At 45.9% G+C, this 18,943-nt stretch overlaps 1 protein-coding gene across 6 annotated transcripts in view; it reads left to right on the forward strand.

Annotated features, from left to right (window-relative positions):
* Positions 1 to 2,318: 2,318 nt before the first annotated feature.
* WWOX (WW domain containing oxidoreductase) overlaps positions 2,319 to 18,943 on the forward strand; it is a 937,351-nt gene continuing 920,726 nt past the window's right edge. For 3 of the 6 annotated variants that reach the window (XM_032326522.1, XM_032326523.1, XM_032326524.1), the window contains exons 1-4: positions 2,319 to 2,397; positions 15,912 to 15,976; positions 16,344 to 16,401; positions 16,832 to 17,010. In XM_032326522.1, coding sequence (XP_032182413.1) covers positions 16,941 to 17,010 — 70 coding nt within the window. In that variant the 5' untranslated portion in view covers positions 2,319 to 2,397; positions 15,912 to 15,976; positions 16,344 to 16,401; positions 16,832 to 16,940. Of the gene's footprint in view, positions 2,403 to 9,597; positions 10,070 to 15,911; positions 15,977 to 16,343; positions 16,402 to 16,831; positions 17,011 to 18,943 lie in introns of those variants that run through there. The other 3 variants (XM_032326528.1, XM_032326526.1, XM_032326527.1) reach the window with 3 other exon arrangements.

The raw sequence follows: 18,943 nt of genomic DNA on the forward strand, positions 1-18,943 counted from the left end.
ATATGCATGGCACGGGGCCTTTTGTTTTTTCAATTTGCATGTATTGTGGCCTTTAGATAGGAGCACCAGAGAAAGCATTTGAAATAAGAATGGTAACAGTGATAATGAGACACAATAATTGTGGTCATTTATTGTCTGCCCTGGGTGAGGCATTGTTCTGGGAAATCTCCTATTCATTATACTGTTTAATTTTCTTAAAATATCATGAAGTCAAGCTTCTGATTCAAGACGGTAGATTGGTTACATAAATTAATAGCCACTTTCTCCCAAAAACTCATGAAAATGGCAAAAATCCATACTCTGGTTTTGATAAATGAATAAGGACAACTGAAGCGGCATAGTAGATTATAAAAAGAATGTTCTAGAATGTAGAAAGCAAAGGAAGCTCATGTGGTTGAACTTCGTGGGTCGGTTGGACTTCTTGAATCAAGTGACTTAAGACCCAACTTAATAGTGGTTTAAATACATGCAGTTTATTTTGCATATAAATATGGAATTGGGAGAAAAGAGTCGGCATGAGAGTTCTGTAACATTGTCGGGGACCTAGCCTCTTTGTGGCTTTCATCACTTCCCTGGGTGTAACCTCACTTCATGATCACTGAAGGCTGTTTGTGCTCCAGGCATCACATCCGCTTTCCAGCTGGCAGGGGCATCAGGCATACACATCACTTCAAAGACATGTCCGTTTTAAGTTTGTATCACATGTTTTTCACCCAAGATACCAATATCTGTTAGGGATAGATGTTACCTGATTTCAGTAAGCCATTTGAGTATCTATTTTTGTGATTAGTCAGAGCCTAGAGAACTGATACATAGTAAACAGATGCTGTACCAGAAGCTTACTGAACTAGGAGTCTGAAACACCTAGTCTTACGCTAAGCACCTGTTAGGAGTGCCGCTTCCAGGAGCAGCTGTGGGAATTTCATGTCCTTACCTGGATATGCTTGTCCATGTAACAGAGGTGGTGGAGACCAGAGGCTGCAGCATGAAATGAGACGCTGTGCGGAAACCCAAGGAACAGAAATGTCCTCCCAGGCTCCAGTCTCCTCTTACCCCTTCACCCTTCTGGGGCCCCAGGAGGGCAGCACAGTGGCAAAGAGCAGTAAGGATCCTTTGTTTGAAAACGGGATTGTACAGCCTGCAAATTCACAACTGCAAGTTCTTTTGGAGCATGTGATGTATAAATTGCCGAAATGAATAGTCAGAGAAAACTAGGTTCTAGCATGGCACTGCCTCTTCTCTGCTTCGGAAGCCAGCTCTACCTCTCTATGCCTCAATTTCCCCATCTGTAAAGTGAGGATAATAGCTGACCTTCGTCATCGGGTGGCTGGGAGAATGTAAATGCTAAGCACGGTGCTTAGAACATAGTAAGTGTTTGACGAATATTAGCTCTTATTCACTGGGACTATTGGCCCCATTAGATGGAAACACTAATGTTCAGGGGCCCCACAACGACTTGTTAATAATTAATAATAGCAACAATCCTTGAATGGAACCTTATTATGAGCATGAACTCATATAATCTTCAGCTCACCCCCAAGAGGCAAAAAAGCATTGACATTATCCCATTTTCCTGATGGGCAAACTGAGGCCTAATGAAGTTACCCTTGTGTTGAGATATGCAAGAAGGAAAACCATGGCTGCCAATCCAGCTTTGACTAATGTCTCTGTGGGCAAAGGGCTCTGCTGGACTGCATGCTGGCTGCTGAGGACTTTGGGATGAGTGGAGCTGGGCACAGACATGGAGGAGACAGACATAACCAGACAACTTCAATATTACATACGAAATGCTACATGGAGGGAAATATGTGATTCTACCTATGGGAAGGCAAAAGGAGGGTGTATTAATTATAGTATTACTGCTGCTTAACCAATTACCCTGAAATTAAACTGACAATGGATGTTTATTATCTCACACGGTTTCTGAGGGTCAGGATTGTAGGAATGGCTTAGCAGGATGGTTCTGGCTCAGGGTTTCTCATGCAGTTACATCAAGGTGTCAGTCAAGACTATAGTCAAGACTATATACTGGAAGGTTTGGTCAGGGCTGGGGACCTGCTTTTAGGGTGGTTCACTCATGGCAAGCAAGGCGATACCGGCAGGGGACCTCCGTTCTTCACTCTCATGTCATACAGCTGGTGTCCCTAGAACAAGTGATCCACAGGAGAGCAAGGAGGAAGCCATAGTGTCTTTTGTGATGAAGTCTTGCTTTGTCACTTTGAAGTCACTTTGTCCTTTCCATGACACAGGCAGCCCTCTTCACTGTGGGAGGCGATTACATGAGAGCAAGAACACCAGGCAGGAATCCCTGGGCCAGCTTGGAGGCTGGCTACCACAGCTGTCAGTAAGCTCTGTTGGGAATTCCCGGAAGACTTTCGGGAAGAGGTCCCTGGAACAGCTAAGTAGGGAACAAGGATTCATAACTTGGGTAGGACAAAACTCAAGGAGTCTGTGACCTTAGATGGAGGAACATTGTTTATGCTAATAAGTGCTTTTAAACTCTGGTGATTAATAGACCTGCCAGCAGATCTCTATATTTAAGGCAAAGTAATGACATATAGGTATTATAGGTATTATATCACAATTTTGTTAATATTTTAATAATTATAATATATATTTATAAATAATATATTTATATTTAATAATATTTTAATAATTGTATTTCAACATACTTGCCTTTATGATTTATGTATTTTATTTTATATACTTAAAGGCATTATTCTGTGAAAGAACTATAGATGTCAAACTGGTCTGTAACACACACACAAAGGGTAGTGAAGAAAGAGAGTAGGAATCACGTGGTTGAAGGAAGGAAGAGCATGAGGGGCAGAGAATACCAGAGATAAGGGACAGGCTTCTGTGTGTGTGTATTTCTAATAGCCTCAAGTACAAGAAGGGGAAGGAGGTAGATGAGGCTGTGAATGGAAACAGGGACCAGTTCACAAAAGTTCAGGCTGTGGAGCTTGTACCTGATACCATAGTCGAAGTGAAGTCTGGAGACAGGAGAGCCAAGAAAATGTTTTCTATATATATATGTGTGTATATATTTACACACAAACATATATATATATATATATATATACACACACACACACATTTATATGTGTGTATATATATGCATGTATACGTATGTATACATGCAAACATAAAAATAATTTTAACTAAATACATGAGTATACATATATGCTCATGTATTTAGTTAAAATTATTTTTTTGAGACTCCATAATCCATGTACAAATTTCAAAATTCAAAGTGGATACTATGACAGCCTTTCTCTCATTACTTGCTGCTACTACTCTGAAATGCTCTCTACTCTAGAAGCCCTCGCCTGCTTATTTTATATCCTCAGGAAATCATTTTCACGTAAGGGAATGGCTGTTTAGATTTGCATTTTAAGGAGCCGGTTCTGATCAAGGTGCCCACTGCGGACAGAAGACAGGCTTTGTGGAGAAGCTGTGGGAGAGGGTGAGAGGCAGTGGCAGGCGTGTCGGGGAGAGTGTGTGATTCTTTTCTTTCCGAAAGAATTTTCCACAAATATGCTGGAAGATCCCATAAGTGCACATAGCCACAGTTCATTTCGTCGCTGAGTTCAGATTTCCTGTACAACACATAGGAGGCAGTAGAACAAGGTGGTTAAGAATATAGTACAGACTTGAGACCTGAGAGACCTGGGCATCGTCTCTGCTCTGTGGCCAAGTCCGTGCTCTCTTTGCTAATCTGAACCTTAGTTTATCTCTTGTATAGAGTGGAGCTGATTATACCCACCTCTGCGTGTTTGTCATAATGGTGTATGTGAGTGATAATGCTGATAAAACCTTCATACAGTTATGCACATACTTTAAAGTCAGATCTAAAATCAGAGTTGTGCTTCATGGTTGAATTTCAAAATGCTTAATGTCTACCTCTAGTCATCAGTCATAACAATGACGAGAGCTAATGTCTTGTGATATAACATTTAGGAATCACAGGTTGCCTTGTGCTTGGCACTATGCTGAGTGCTTTGGAGTCATTGCCTTTTTTTCTTTGTTCCTTTTTTTTTATGTCCCCTTCTTCTGGTGTATTTACGTGTGCACATCTGGCAGGATCTGGGGTGACTCTTGGGCTCCAGGGTCTGAAATCTTTGGAAGAATTCGTTTGCAAGATTGCAACAGCCATGGATCAGAGCAACATCTTGGAAGCTTTGGCCACCAAAACAGGACACTCCAGGCCGGTGGCGGAACGCTTTACACGGAATGGACTCCTCGCCACGGGTTTTAAGTGACTGGGGGGCAACACGCTGCCTCCCGTGCAGTTCATTCTCCTCGGGTACTGTTCATTCTCCTCGCTGGGGGCAGAGAGTAGCCAGGAATGAAATTAAGCTGAAATGGAATTTCGAGAATGGTGCCAAGTTAGAAGTAATATAGTAAAACTACACTGAAATTTGAGGCCTTGAAATGTAAATTAAATGACATTTCCAAATGTGAGGGTCTGATTTGGAGATGTCACTGCAGTAGAAATGTGCTCAGTGGGGGAGAGTGCCTAGCTGTGTGGCCTAGAGAAAAATGAGCCTTCCTGCTTAGGCCTGAAGACTCTCATAAGAAAACAAAATCACTCTTAATGCTCAGGGAATCAAGTTCTGTCTCTTTAAAGCAAATGTGGCAGGAGGTTAACAATGAGTGTGTCTAGGTCTGTGTGTTCGATGAGATGGTGATATGGGCATTCATTGTACTTGTCTCAACTTTTCTCAACGTTTGAAAAATTTCATAATAAAACGTTGGGAGAACGGAATAAACTAGATCACCATAAATAAATAAAAGTAGAACAGATACAGTGTCCTAGAAAATAAAAAGACAGCACTTTCAATAAAAACACAGTTAGCTTTATGAACAATTCACTTCTTTTACTTTTTTTTTTCCCTCATTTTCTCATGGAGGAACAAAAACCCTTGGGCACCCCAGTACTGAGGACGCCCTGTTCTAGAAAGATAGCACACAGGAGAATGTTGGTAGAGAGGATGAGTTTGGGGCTAGACTTCTTGTCTGGATTCTAATGCCAGAGCCTGCTGGCTCTTGTTCACTGAGTGACCACGGACAACTTACTTAAATTCTGTGTGCCCCAGTTTCTTCATCTGTAAAAACAGGGGTAGTAACGGAATAAAGAAAGTAGGTAAGTGACATGAGCTGAGTTCGGTTCCAAAGATAATTACAGGAAACCCTACCACCAGAACTCACCCTTGTCTCTTGTATACCTGTACATCTTGGTTCAAACTTCTCTTAAAACCCTCAAACCATAGTTCTCTGCGTGTCTGTAAGTCTTATCTGAATTGAATTGGTTTCTGACTGCAAGGGATGTTTCGTTTTTCTTTCTTTCTTCTTTTTTTTTTTTCACAGACACATGACATAACTTTTTCCTCACTCATTGTGTGTTCGAATGAATCTGTGAAATCCCAACACACCTGCCTATGTAAGGCCACACTGACCAGAGGGAGTTTTCTCTGGGAAGCCCGTTCAGTATTCTTTCTCACTGGTTACCTTCCACGAGAAGTTTGTCAGAGGAGCCAGGAGGCTTCTCACGTCTCATAAGCATACTGCGTTTGGCACCAACACAGAAAGGTTAATGTCCCAAAGACTGACGACTTCCGTTAAAGCAGATTTACAGAATTGTTGGGTTGTTTGTGTGTTTGAGGCAGAGGGCAATGACCATCATCACAGTAATGATAGGAACTAAAAAAAATGTGGGTGAGGGTAGGGATGGGGTGTATGGGGTGCCTGGGTGTCTCCCTCTGTTAGGCGTCTGCCGTCAGCTCAGGTCCTGATCCGGGGGTCCTGGGATTGAGCCCTGTTGGCTCCTTGCTCATCTGAGAGTCGTCTTCTCCCTCTTCCTCTGCCCCTCCCCCTCCACTAAGACCCTGTCTCTCACTTTCTCTCTCTCTCTCTCAAATAAATAGATAAATAAATGAAAATTAAAAAAAAAAAAAGAAGAAGCAAAATGTGGCCCTGGGGATGTTCCACTAAAGCTTGTGTCCACCATGTAAGTAGCACCAAATTGCTTTTAGCATCCACTTGCCGATCTGTGTGCATCCATTTACTGTGTAAATGCTCTCTCAAACACAAAAAGAGTTCAAACGTAGAAATGCTGGTCAGGAATTGGTCTTTAGCCTTTCAAATCGTGGGCACATAGGGCCATCTGGTGTGCAGTTGTATAACCACACACTGGATTTTTAAAAAATCTCCTCACTATCCATCAGTGGGACTTAGTTGGCTTATACAAAAGCAAACCATTCTTTAGGCTCTCTTAGGGGGAAAATATTGAGGACCTTGGCTCATTCTGGCTCATTCTCAAACTTAAGTCTCCTCAAACCTATGATAATCTATACACCATATAGAGCTCACCCTCTTACAGATCCTTATAAGACCAACGTCAAAGCCACGTGTAAGCTAAAGTTCAAGGGGCAAGAACTGGCAGTGCACAGACGAGGCCAGTAAAGAGAGAGCAGGAGAATGTAACTTTGGAGCAGAGAGTGGGGAGTGAGGGACCATGAACTCCACAATAGGAAAAAAAAAAAAAAAAGAGCCTGTCCTTGAGCTCCCTCAGGTCCTGATAACATTCTAATTTAGCTCATGCGCACCCTGGATATAAACTTTTGCTTAAGTCTCTGTTGCTTGCAATCAAATAAGCACTATTAAAACAATATCAGTTTGAATGAAGCCAAAAGATGGGAAACCCTAAAATCTGGCATGCCTATCTTCATAAGTCCTCAAATGCCTTTGTGTCTTACTCTTTTAATCTTCTGATAGAAGCCACAGATAAAAAGTAGGAAGAGAGGAATAAAATTAGGTCTTCATAACCATTTGGGGCCATTATTGGTGTCTGGGCCACTCAGCCAGATTTCTGTCACCCCATGGGTCTCAACTCTGGAGTGACTAGGAATTGAAGAAACATGTGCCCTCAGACAGTGCTAGAGAATTGGCAGCCTGAACCAGCAGGGTCTGAATACCACCTTGTGAATCATTGGCCGGGAAGGGTCTTTTCAACATATTAAATACATCCAGCATTTAATTTATGAGTTAGTAGTTTTCTGGCTTACTGTCAATGTAGATCAGCGTTCTCCAGTGAGGGCACAATTGGCAACATCCTGGAGACTTGGTTATTACAGCTGGTGGGGGGCACCACTGGCATCTAGCAGGTAGAGACCAGATACGCTGCTCAGTATACTACAATGCACAGGGCATGACCCCTCACCCCTCCACTCCCACCGGGAACAAGGAATTATCTGGTGCCAAATGTCAGTAGTGCTGAGGCTGAGAAACCCTGATGTTTGTAGCATCACCTGTTCGAGGGAATAGTTTAAGTGGTAGGAAGAGCAGAGGGTTCACCTAGAAGTTGTGACTATTAACAAGGGGACCACTAGCAAGTTTTGGGGAAGATACCATGCTTGTAGTCTGATGCTGAGTCCTAGAGAACAGGTGCCCAGAGAGGTTCTGGTGAGGGCAACCAGGGATAAAGCTAAGCAGTCCGTCCTTGAGCAGAGCTATAGATTATGATTGGAAAGACTAACACTCCTCAGCTTGATTCCGTTTGATTCCATTTATTCTCCGCCCCATTATTTGGGGTCACTGTGACCTAATCTCTATTTATATCAAAACAATAAATTGTCTTGTGTTGGAGGCTACTGCATGGTTGGAGTTGTGGATCAAACCAGGCCCTGACTTTTTTCTCCTTTAAAGTCCGGACACCTTGATGAGGGGTTAAGGACAGGAAAGTTAGAGTAACACTGAGAAAGTATCTGTGCTATGTGTCGTGTGCTCGCCTACGTGACTTCCCACACGCTGTCCCTACTGAAGGGACTAATGTGGTCAGGGTCATGAATTCTTAGTTGGTCCTTGTTGTTCCTGTACCTCCCATAACCCACTGGCTGGTTGATTGTCTTGCTGATGGCATTAGACGTGACTACCTGGCATCACGAGGTTTGCTTGTAGTTAATGTAAACTTGTTTTAGGAACTTGCGGTCATCTGACTAGATACTGATGTATTCCTCCTTCTATTGTGATCTGCCTTATAAATGCTTGTAAGATGTGGAATAAAATCGGAACTGTTGGATATCCTTCTCAGTGCTCCTCCTGCCCCCATCTCTTTGTCTCTTAATTTCTTTTTACCATCCTCTTATCCTCACGTTCCTGGTTGATTTGTCGCGCTGGCCATGACAGGCTTGGGTGACAGAGAAAAGCGGTTAAATTGGAGTGAGCAGAAGAGCAGCATATTAATAAATTAAACTTATTTACATGTATATGGGTTGGAGAGTGATGTTTTCATAGGTCTGAGATGCTATAGAGGCCTGTTAAGACTAAAATATATTTTCATTACGTTAGCTTTCAGTTGGGGACCTTCAAAGGAAAGCAATCTCTTCCCTAAAAAGCATGTAGAATCCCAAAGCATTATCAATTTCAGGACTTGAAGGTAAAAAACAACACAGCTCCCTGCCTCCCCACACCCCCATCTATTTAAATATGTATTTAAAAAATTTAAAAAAAATTAAAGATACATAACTTTTGAGATGGAGGCTTGCATTTTTCTGAGACGTAGGCCACGGGAATCCTGGTTGGTAGACTTCCCTTCTGAAACTTCTGCAAGTTTCAGTTGGGGAATGTTTTGGAAAACAGCTTAGGCAAAACAAAGTTAAAGATACACTTGAAGTTTTTGCTTTTCTTAAGATTTTATTTACTTGACAGATCACAAGCAGGCAGGGAGGCAGGCAGAGAGAGAGAGAGGAGGAAGCAGGCTCCCTGCTGAGCAGAGAGCATGACTCGGGGCTCAATCCCAGGCCCCTGAGATCACGACCTGAGCCGAAGGCAGTGGCTTAACCCACTGAGCCACCCAGGCGCCCCTACACTTCCAGTTTTGACACAGGATATTGATAGCATAGTTGCAGGTGCTTCACTTTGTAAATTGGGAATTTGTTTTAAACCAGGTTGAGTTATAGAGGGCCAAACCTACCAAATCACATTGACTCCTTAATTTATTTCATTCAGTGAACTTGCAGGTCTAGGCATTTCACTAAATGCGAGCAACGCAAAGAGGCACATAAGATGTGGTGCTCTGTCTGTGTAGTCAGGAGCAGGCGGGTAAGTGGGTAATTGTGGGGCTCTTCTTTCTTCTAACTGCTCACCTCACGGAGGTGTCGGGTCTAGGAAAGAGATAGTCTATGAACTCTTGGCCCGAATTAAGCTGTTTAGAAACGTTCGCCCCTTATTTATGAACAGAATCGTGCCGCGGCTGCGAACATCTTCTCCAAGACGTGGCTGTTAGAAGGTGCGGGAACTTTGATTTTTCACGTTCCCACGTTTTATAACGTTCACAACAAAGCGTCTGAGTCAGCCTGGGTGATGGGAAGCTCTGGAATCTCTGAGCAGGAGCATCCAGTCTTCATAACGTTCTGAAAGACCGAGAGGCCAGCGCCCAGAAAACCAGTGCCCGCATCCCTCATTTCTGCTCCGCTCTGCATGCCTGCCGGGCCTGGCCTACATTTCCCAGGATGCTCATTTGCAGGAGCTCCAGCAGGATTGGTCAGAACAACGCGGAAGTAATTACGGGTCGCTCAGCAACGGGCGGAGTCCGGGACCAGGACTGGAGGCCCACGCCCCTTCCCTAAGGCCGGGAGGTGGACGAAGCTCAGCTCCATCTCCAGGGTAACGGAGCGTCCGCCGGCTTTTACTTCCAGCCGAGCGGCAGTACGCTCTCCCTCTCGTGCTTTCGCCCGTTCTTCCCAGGCCCCGCCCCTTTTACGCCCGCAGCGGCGAAACGCGGGAGACCTGATTCTAGCTCCCGAGTCCTCGGAGCGGCTCGGGGCGGCGCAGTGCGCAGGCGCGAGCGTTTGGGTCTCGCCGCGCGCGGCGCTTGGTTGAAGCCCGAGTGAGTTCCCGGGCGCGGAGACCCGGCAGCGGGCGACCGAGAGAGTAGGTGACCGAGCGCCTCCTCGGCCGTCATGGCAGCCCTGCGCTACGCTGGCCTGGACGACACGGACAGCGAGGACGAGCTGCCCCCGGGCTGGGAGCAGAGAACCACCAAGGACGGCTGGGTTTACTACGCCAAGTAAGGGGCCGCCGGGGGGCCGCCGGGCCTGGGACGCACCTGGAGGGGGCCGCACCTGGAACCCTGACGGCCTCACGTGCCCGGGACCCCGCGCCGCCTGCCGTGCCACCTGCGCGCGGAGGGGCTCGGGCCGGCGCTCCCGCTCGGCGAGGCCGCGCGAAGTGGACGCGACAGTTCAAGAGCTTCCTCAGGCAGGCTCCCAGGGTCCCGAGGAGGGGCCGGCAGCCTTTCTGGGCCCTGGGTCCTGCAGGGTGTCACCTGGCGGCGCCCCGGCGCGCCCTCTGCTGCTCAGAGGCGGCGCTGCACGGTGCCATGGGCCCGCAGGCCTTACTCCCTCATCCAGGAAAAAAAAAAAAAAAAAAAAAATCAAGAGAAAAAAAGAAAAAAAAAAAGCCAGTGCCCAGCTCCCTCCTCCTCGGGGTTCCTGGTCAGGGAGCTAGGAGTATGTATTTTTTAAAATAAATGTCCTAATATTTATGTGTATGTATATATGCATATATACCTTTGCATATATAGTAGTACTCCAATAATTCCTGGCAAACTTTTGGAAACACCAGCAGACCCTTTCTCCCTCCCCTTACTGTGCGACTTGGGGCCGTTGAAAGAACTCTCAGTCACCGCTTTTCCACCCGTAAAATGGGTTGACAGAATTTTAATTCAGACACTGTACCTAAAACACTTAGCGTAGATCTGATAAGTGCTCTGCTCAGCAACTTAGCTTTTCTTGCTCTCTCTGCAGCCGTGACAGCACCTCCTAAGCCTCATTAGAATCACCTGTCGATGGTCCTACATCTAGAAATCAGAGACCTTCATGCAGCAGACACCCAGCGTGGGGCATCTGTATTTTATAGGCTTTTCCCGTAAGGCAGGTTATCATTTGGCTTTGAGAAGCAGGGTTGTAAATTAGTGATTTTCAGCAGGTGGAAAGCTTAGAAAATACTTTTTCCTTGGTTCCTCCTCCAGAGATTCTCATTCAACTGGTTTGGGCCCTTCCCGCCTCCACTGATATGTTGTAAGATTTCCCCAGGAGATTCTAATCTACCCACGGTTGTGAGCCGCTGCTGTCTTTGGTTGCTTGGTAGAAACAAAACCAGGAGGAAGAAAAAAGAAAAAAAGAAAGATAGACCTTGTTGAGTTTATTCATTCAAGACACACTGGGGTTCTACCACATGCCAGGCTCTTTGCTGGCTGCTGGTTACACTGAGATAAATAAGACCCACTTGTCAGCCGGTCTTGTATGGCAGAGTGACACGTGGCTAGTTCCAGTGCAGTGTGTGGCTAGTGAGCAGCAGCTAGCTAATGTGAGGCCTGCGTGAGGAGGTGGGGAGCACCTCGGGGGCTTGGGGAGAGTTGGCAGGTGAGCCGGGCCTCAGCAGGAGTAGAAGTGGGCGTGTTCAGGGCCAGGAGGGCAGCCCAGGCAGAGGAGACAGTGGAGGCCTCTCTCTGGCCCATGTGCTGGAGCAGGGATGGGAAGATTGAGGCAGCAGAGGAAGGCCCCAGGGTGTGGAGGCCCTTCTGTGCCTCATGGAAGAGCTGGGCTCCATTGTCAGGACCCAAGGGTCCACTGAAGGCTTGGAGCCAGGGAGTGTCATCGGATTTATATCTTTCGAAAGGTGGTTTCTGGGTCTGGAGAATGGTAGGGACGAGTCTAGCAGCTGGGAGCCGTGAGGCTGTTGTTGGGCTCCAGGCAGCTTCGAGCCACACTCGCTGTTATCGCTGCCTGGAGATCTATGTGCCTGGTTCCTGGAGAGCTATATGAAGGGCTTTGTCGTCTCCCAGACCCGAGACCTTCCCCTTATCCTTGACCGCTGCACCCTCCTCCCAGCATCTCGTTATCTGAGTCCTGGTACTTGGCCTTTTCTATAGTCATCTTTGCCACGTTCCCTTGTTGGCACTCTGCCTTCCTCCCGCAGATTGTAAGCTTCATGAGGGCAGGCATCTTTTCTTGTTACTCTCTGAATCCCCTGTGCTTAGCCCCTGTGAGACGTAAGTCCCTGTGGAATGAGTGAATTAATTCCTCCAGTGAAGGGTTCCCTGGGCCTCCCTGAGCAGGTGGCATACGGGTCCCTGGAATGCAAAGGTGCTGTGGCATCCTGAAGGTTAGAGCCCCCCTCTGCCTCCTGCTTTGTGTGGGGCTTACCTTCGTTCTAGCCACTTAGCCTGGGCTCCCTGACTTCCTTTTAAGTTTGCCGGGAGCCTGGTGGTACCCTGGCTCTTCCTCCCTGCCTCCTACTTTCTGTTGAGCGGCCTTTCCCATCTGCTTCCTTCCTCGATGGCATCCAGTGTCTGGGCTCTTCTTTTCTCTAAGTAAGATCAGCACACCCCAGTCAGCACCTCCGAGTGCTTCTGGGGGATTCACGGTGCGTATATGGCCTCCGAAAAGGCTCTCCTTCCTCCCCAGTGTTGGGTCTCCAACTGGCCTGTCTGGCCCTGTTGTTTACATTGAATATAGTGACAAGTTATGGCTGGGTCCTAACTGGGGTCCCCCTCTCCAGTCCCCCCGCCCTCTGTTCTTTAGCTCTCCAGGTGGAAGGATGCCTCTGACTGATCCTAACCCGGGATTCTCACCCGTTCCCCTTGATCTCTCCTGATCTACAAGCATCCTAGTCTGTCTTATTTCCACTCTGGAAGGGTCACTTGTCCTCTCTTGGGGTTTGGGAAACGGTTAATGGGCTAAAAGAAGACTGCCCTCTGAGTAGTTCCTGTTCTCAGATAGTCTTGCTGCAGCAAGGCCTCCCCCAAGGACAAAGGCTGTAGCTCCCAATGAGAACCCGCTCCCTGACTCATATCTCTGCCTCCTCCTGTTGCGTGGCTTCTTTTGGCCCCTCTTGCTTTCCCATGTGACCCGTGCTCTACTCAGACCACAAGAGCATGCATGTCCCATGGCTCCAGGGCCCACCAGGCTGGGCTTCCAGGGAGAGGGTAGTCGTGCCGCTGAGGGCAGACCTGGCACCAGTGAGAGCTGGTGGGCCTTTCTCCCCTCCTTGGCATGGTCCAGAGCAGCGCGTGTGCCCAAGCCAGGAGCTGGGGATGGAGGGACAAGGTCTCAGTGCCTGGGACTCTCGCCACAGTCACCTGGGCGTTCCTGGGCCCTTGAGTCCCAGCCCCCTTTACTTCTGAAGCCTGGGCACTGTGGCAGCCAGAGGGCCGGCCAGCCTTGCCTGGTCAGGAGATGGTTCCCTGGTCCACAGGCTGGCCCTCCTCTGTGTCCAAGTGAACTATGCCTCAGAACAAATTTCTGGAATAACATACTTGAAAGTGATATCCATGTAATGTGGTATGGATTTAATTTTGATCCTTTTGGTTTAAATTAAGATCACTGTTAATTATCTCTTTAAATGACAAAAAGCTTATTGAAAAAGAAAAAATAGAAGAGGGCTGTTTAAAGGAGAGGAAGATAACACTTTGGGGACATGTGTCATGATTTTCTGTTCATTAAAAAGTCATTTTAGGTTATAATTAAGAATACTTTTTAATTAAGTTTTATATGTAGGTATTTATTTAAATTAATGCTTCTGTCTGAAAGGCACAGTTCTTAGTTTTTCACAAATGTTAACTCATTGAGTCCTTAGTAACCCCAAGGAGTAGATGCTATTATCCCTCTTTTATAGATGGGGAAACTGAGGCACAGGGAGGTTAAACACCTCTTTAAGTGCACATGGCTGGTGAATGGGAAAGCCAGAACTCATGAGCATTTGGGCTCTGAAATCCTTATTACCAAATTATGTACTTTTCTCTTGTGTCAGGCCTGAGGTTCACCCTCAGGGACACTGCGTCCTTCAGGGGACAGTTGGTGATGTCTGGAGACATTTTCTGTTGCCACAACTGTGGTATATTGGCGTCTAGTAGGTAGATCCCGGGGATGCAGCTAATCGTCCTGCAGGGCACAGGACAGCCCCCACAGCAGAGAACTGTCTGGCTTAAATGTCAGGACTGCCAGTGGTCGGAAACCCTGACTTAGGCATTTTCTGTCAAAGTCAAAAACATGGGGATGACAATGTTTATCTTGTTTTTTTTTTTAAATGTTTTTCAGGACCGAAAAAAAAAAATGTTCTCAGCGAATTTTCCAACTCCTTCAGAGAGCATCTCTTCATTCCGCCTGTTTCCATTTGGGCGACTCCGTAGGCCAGGCCAAGGGCTAGGTGTCTGGGCTTCAGCTGCACGGGGGGCCTGCGGGGGTCTGCGTTCCACTCACAGGGGCACTTTGTGGATTCTTGAGGGCACGTGTTTTTGGCTCAAAGCTCAATTTGCTGCCTGCCTGTGGGATGCGAACTACTTTTAACACCAGGCAGAGGAAAATGTAAAATCACATTTGTAAACTTTTCTCGAAGAAGCATGAGGAGGAAAGCAAAGCAAAGAGCAGGAGCGGTGTATGTCATTGCTGGCGTCTGGCTTGTTTGCTCACTGTTCCTTCAGTTCGCAAGGAGAGGCAGGGCTTGTGTCCACAAGGAGCAGCTTTTCCTTCCCGGGGGCTTAGGCTCTCCCTTTTCGCAAGTAGGATTTTGTGGTGGTTGACATACGAGTAGACTTTGGTCCTTGCTGCTGATACCCTGCGTGTGTACAGTGACCTCATTGTTTGCCTGTCACTGTCACAAGTAGTGTGTCCCTTACCTTTCTTCCAGCAGCCCTGTGAGGTGGATATGTGGGGCCAGGGAGACTGGCTGGCTGATTACAGGTGTGCGGGAGCCCAAGCCTTTGCCTCCTGAGTCCAGTGTCGACAGGGCTGTGGAACCCACCACTGAGAGTTTGCAAACAGACCTGAAGCCTGCAGTTCCCCAAAACACCTTGCTTGGCACGTGTAAAATTCTACCGCAGATTTGTGCTTTATTTGTTCTCTTTAAAGTAACTGGTAGGGAAGGCATAATCAGATTTCATCATCTAGATGTCGGTGATTAATTATTATTTTCTACTTTGGCATGAGTATGTGGAGTTTTAGAAGTTCATCCTCCCCTGTGAATGCCTCTTGCAACAGCCTGCTGCTTCTCTGATGAAGTAATTTTATGTTTTTCTTGATTCTTTATCACCTGTTGACAGGTATCTCTCATCTGTTATTGACTGATGATTTTAATTATAACTTTATTTGCTGTTAGAGGAGATGCTGAATTTACCACAGAAATAAGACTAGTTTGTGTATTTGATTTGTTTAAAATAATAGGTAGCACTTTTAATGGTATTTTATATGTCAGGTGCTGTGTTCTGCCCTTTATATACCTTATCATAGCAATTCCTGGAGATGAGTTTTAGGATCATTTCCATTTTGCAGATAGGTAAACTGAGGCTCTGAAGTTGAGTAACTTGCAGTGAGGTGACCTATTCTAACTGCATTCTTAAATACCTCTTGGGAGCAATTAGGAGTCAGTGCTTAAAACACTTCAAAGTTATATCTGTGGAAAGAGTAAATACTTAAGATTAATTATTATAGCTAAACGATGTCTAAATATCAGTATCATAAAGTAGACTGATGTTTGTTCATCTCTCCTGAAATAAAACGAAAACAAATGCAAAACATCTCTGGATATTCTGAGTGATTCACTAAGCTTCCTAAAGTTGACCCAAGGGGTTCCCGTCCGCTTCTCTTTCTCGTCCTCCACAGCCTGCTCACAGAGTCAGGCTTTCAGGAGATTTCCTCGGGCTGCTTCTCCTTCCCATCCAGGGAATTGGACCAGAGCATTTATGTTCTGAATATGTCTTTTCTGAACTCTGGCTTTACTTCTCTTGGGAAATAGTGTTGTTTGGGCGGGGGAAGGGGGGAAGCAATGCCTTGATTAATTTTTAGTAGTGTAACCTTCATTTACTATTTTTTTGTGGAGTTTTAACTTTTTTTTTTTTCTTTTTTAAACAGTCATGCTGAGGAGAAAACCCAGTGGGAACATCCAAAGACTGGAAAAAGAAAACGAATAGCAGGAGGTTTGTATGTGGTTGTCATAAAGCAAAGAACCTTGCATTTAAAGCATTAATTAGATAGCAAAACAGTCAGGGGACAGGCTGCTCTGTCATTTCTGGAAGGTTCTCTAGGAGGGAGCCATCAAGGAATCGGGCTCTCTTTCGGAGCTCATGGGATATGGCAGAAGGCGGCAATGAGAGAGGGGTGGAGTGGTGAGGGTGATTTCTCTTGGGCTTTTTGTAACAGCCACAGTTGCTACACACAGCCCGAGTTGGCCCAGCATGGCTGCTGGTCGGTGGGAAGGGCTTTGGGGCAGGGGCTGGAAGGGCACGGGCCTCTGTGTGCCCCATCCCTGCCGCATGTAGACCTGTCAGTCTTCCTGTGTTTCAGATTTGCCATATGGATGGGAACAAGAAACTGATGAGAACGGACAAGTTTTTTTTGTCGAGTAAGTGTCTATATAGAAACTCAGTCATTTTGGTTTTCAGTAGAAATTTCAGTAGTAATTTTCAGTAGAAATTACAACAAATTTTACAAATTTCTTGTAAAAGTAATATACCTCGAAGCTAGAAAAATATATAGTATATAACTGTAATCTTACCAGTAGGAATAACTACTTTTAATTGTTTTAAATTTATTCTCCAAGTCTGTTTTTCTTCAAAGAAAAAAAAGGTAGGGAGTATGCTTTGTGAATTGTGTAGGACCCTGTCCTTCTCCAGTAAAGTTTTGTGAACATTTTCTCCTGTATATATTTTTCAAGACAGTGATGCTGAATGGCCGTGGAGTATCATTTTGTACAGATGTACTGTAATTTGTCAGCCCACCTACTGGGCATTGATGTTGTTAAGTTCCTGCGTAACTCCTCCTTTTCTCTGCAGCCATATAAATAAAAGAACCACCTATTTGGACCCGAGACTGGCATTCACGGTGGATGATAACCCTACGAAGCCAACCAGCAGGCAGAGATACGACGGCAGCACCACCGCCATGGAGATCCTCCAGGGCCGCGACTTCACCGGCAAAGTGGTTGTGGTCACTGGAGCTAATTCAGGAATAGGTAGGCCATTTCTTACAGTCGTTGTGATTTTTTCGTCCCTGCTCTCTTGAAATCCACTTGAATTTGAACTACAACGAAATCTTTTAGAGTGATTCTCTAATGTAAACATGTATTTATAGCCTTTCCTGCTACTGTTTTGTTAAGATCCTGGCCTCTTTTTTAAAACCTCACTCTTCTCGTGGAAGGCCGTGGAGGGGCTGACCTTGAATTCTCTGAGAGCTGAACACTCAGCAAAAGACTGTGGCTGTTCTGGTATTCAGGCATTAGAGATAACAGCTTCCGTCTAAGGGTTTCCAGCCTGGTCTGTGTGGTGTCTGGACACATTTCAGTGACCTGGGTTATTGAAACCAAAATTGATTGGTAAGGGATGGACCATCAGAAGCGACAGCCTATTCATGACTTTGGAACAAAGGATACTGCAGGTTTCAGCTGGTCACTGAGAGTATCATTTTCATTTGGTAACAGGATCTTGTTTCTCTCTAAAGTTGGGGAATTAGTCCTTGTCTTAACCTCTGGATTGACTGTTTGAACCACCAGTTTAACTGCAGTGACCGGCACAGGTGGATGGCTTTAGAGGCCGTCCTTGCTGTAGTGAACAAGGCTGCTAGAAGGAACGGGCAGAGCAGATGCTGGGGCAAGAGCTTTCCACGTGGTTTTAGTCTTACTTTGTTTTGATCCACTGACATCAGCATCTGTACCTGTAAGAACCAGACTGCTCTGAGTAAGGATTTGCATCTTCAGGTTAATTTACGTAGACGAAACAAAGTACACTGGGCTGTTTCTGGCAATTTCTCCCTGCCCTTTGACCCTTCGCAGCTCCCCCATGGCCCCCCTTCTTGGCCTTCTCTTTCATAAGCTTTGTCTTTTCATGCCTTCGTGCACCTCCTGCGCTGTCTCCTTTCTCCATCCTTCTTGACTGTCAGGGACCCCTTCTCGAACCTCCTCAAGCATTCCCGGCATCATCAGGGGAAGCGCAGGAGGTGAAAATATGTTTTTAGAGGAACAGCTGTTGCATTGCAGAGGCTCTACGGTCTTAACAAGCAGCTGTCCCGGAGTAGAGCTCTTGACTGCACTCGTCTGAAGGCGGAGAGGCAAATGGAATTTAAAAAAAAATAATAAAAAAAGGAAAGGGATTTATTTAAAACCAACTCTCAGACCTCACCCTAGGCTCAGAATATGTTCAGTCCAATTTTCTGAACTTCTGATTGGGGTGGGATTCTATATAATCATCATTGATATAGAAACTGATGATGCTGTATTAAAAATAACGACTGGTTCCTCGGTCACTCAGGAAACACTGCATTGTGTTGGTTGCATTGACGGCTCCTCTATGAGGGTGTGGACCAATACAGTGGAGAATAGTTGAGACAAAATAAGTACTTAAGGACTAAGTAAAACATCTCTTTTTATTTAACACTCAGCTAACCAGAAAATTACCTAAAAGATCTCATTCTTTTACTCTTCTAGCAAGACAGTTTTTTCCTTTAATTAGTAAGATACATGACTGCTGGTTATGTTCTGCATAAGGGTTCCAGCTTTGTTCTGTCTGATGTCAGAGAGCGGACCTCGGATGCTCCCTAATGCCCCGTCAGAAATCGGCAGCAGCAGACTCAGGACTTCGTGATCCGGGACTAGCTGAGTTGGTTCAGAACATCCAAAGAGCTTTGTGTCGTTGGTTCTCTAATCATAAAGGGGAGGGGGTTCCGAAGCATCAAGAATAAACGTGTTTTTCGATGGAACCGCTTTGAGTAAACTCCATGTCTCTGCACTGCTCCCTGAAGCGCCTCTCAGCTTCCTCATTCTCGAAGATCTTTCCTTTCTGACATCCACAGTCGACTTGGCAGACACTGCAAGCAGGTTCTGTGGTCCAGTTGGATGGGGTGACAAACCCTAAAGCTTAGAGCAGGAGGAGTGTCCCGAAGGTCTGGGGCCA

The sequence above is a fragment of the Mustela erminea genome, chromosome 19 (assembly GCF_009829155.1).
Source record: "Mustela erminea isolate mMusErm1 chromosome 19, mMusErm1.Pri, whole genome shotgun sequence".
Taxonomy (NCBI): Eukaryota; Metazoa; Chordata; class Mammalia; order Carnivora; family Mustelidae; genus Mustela; species Mustela erminea.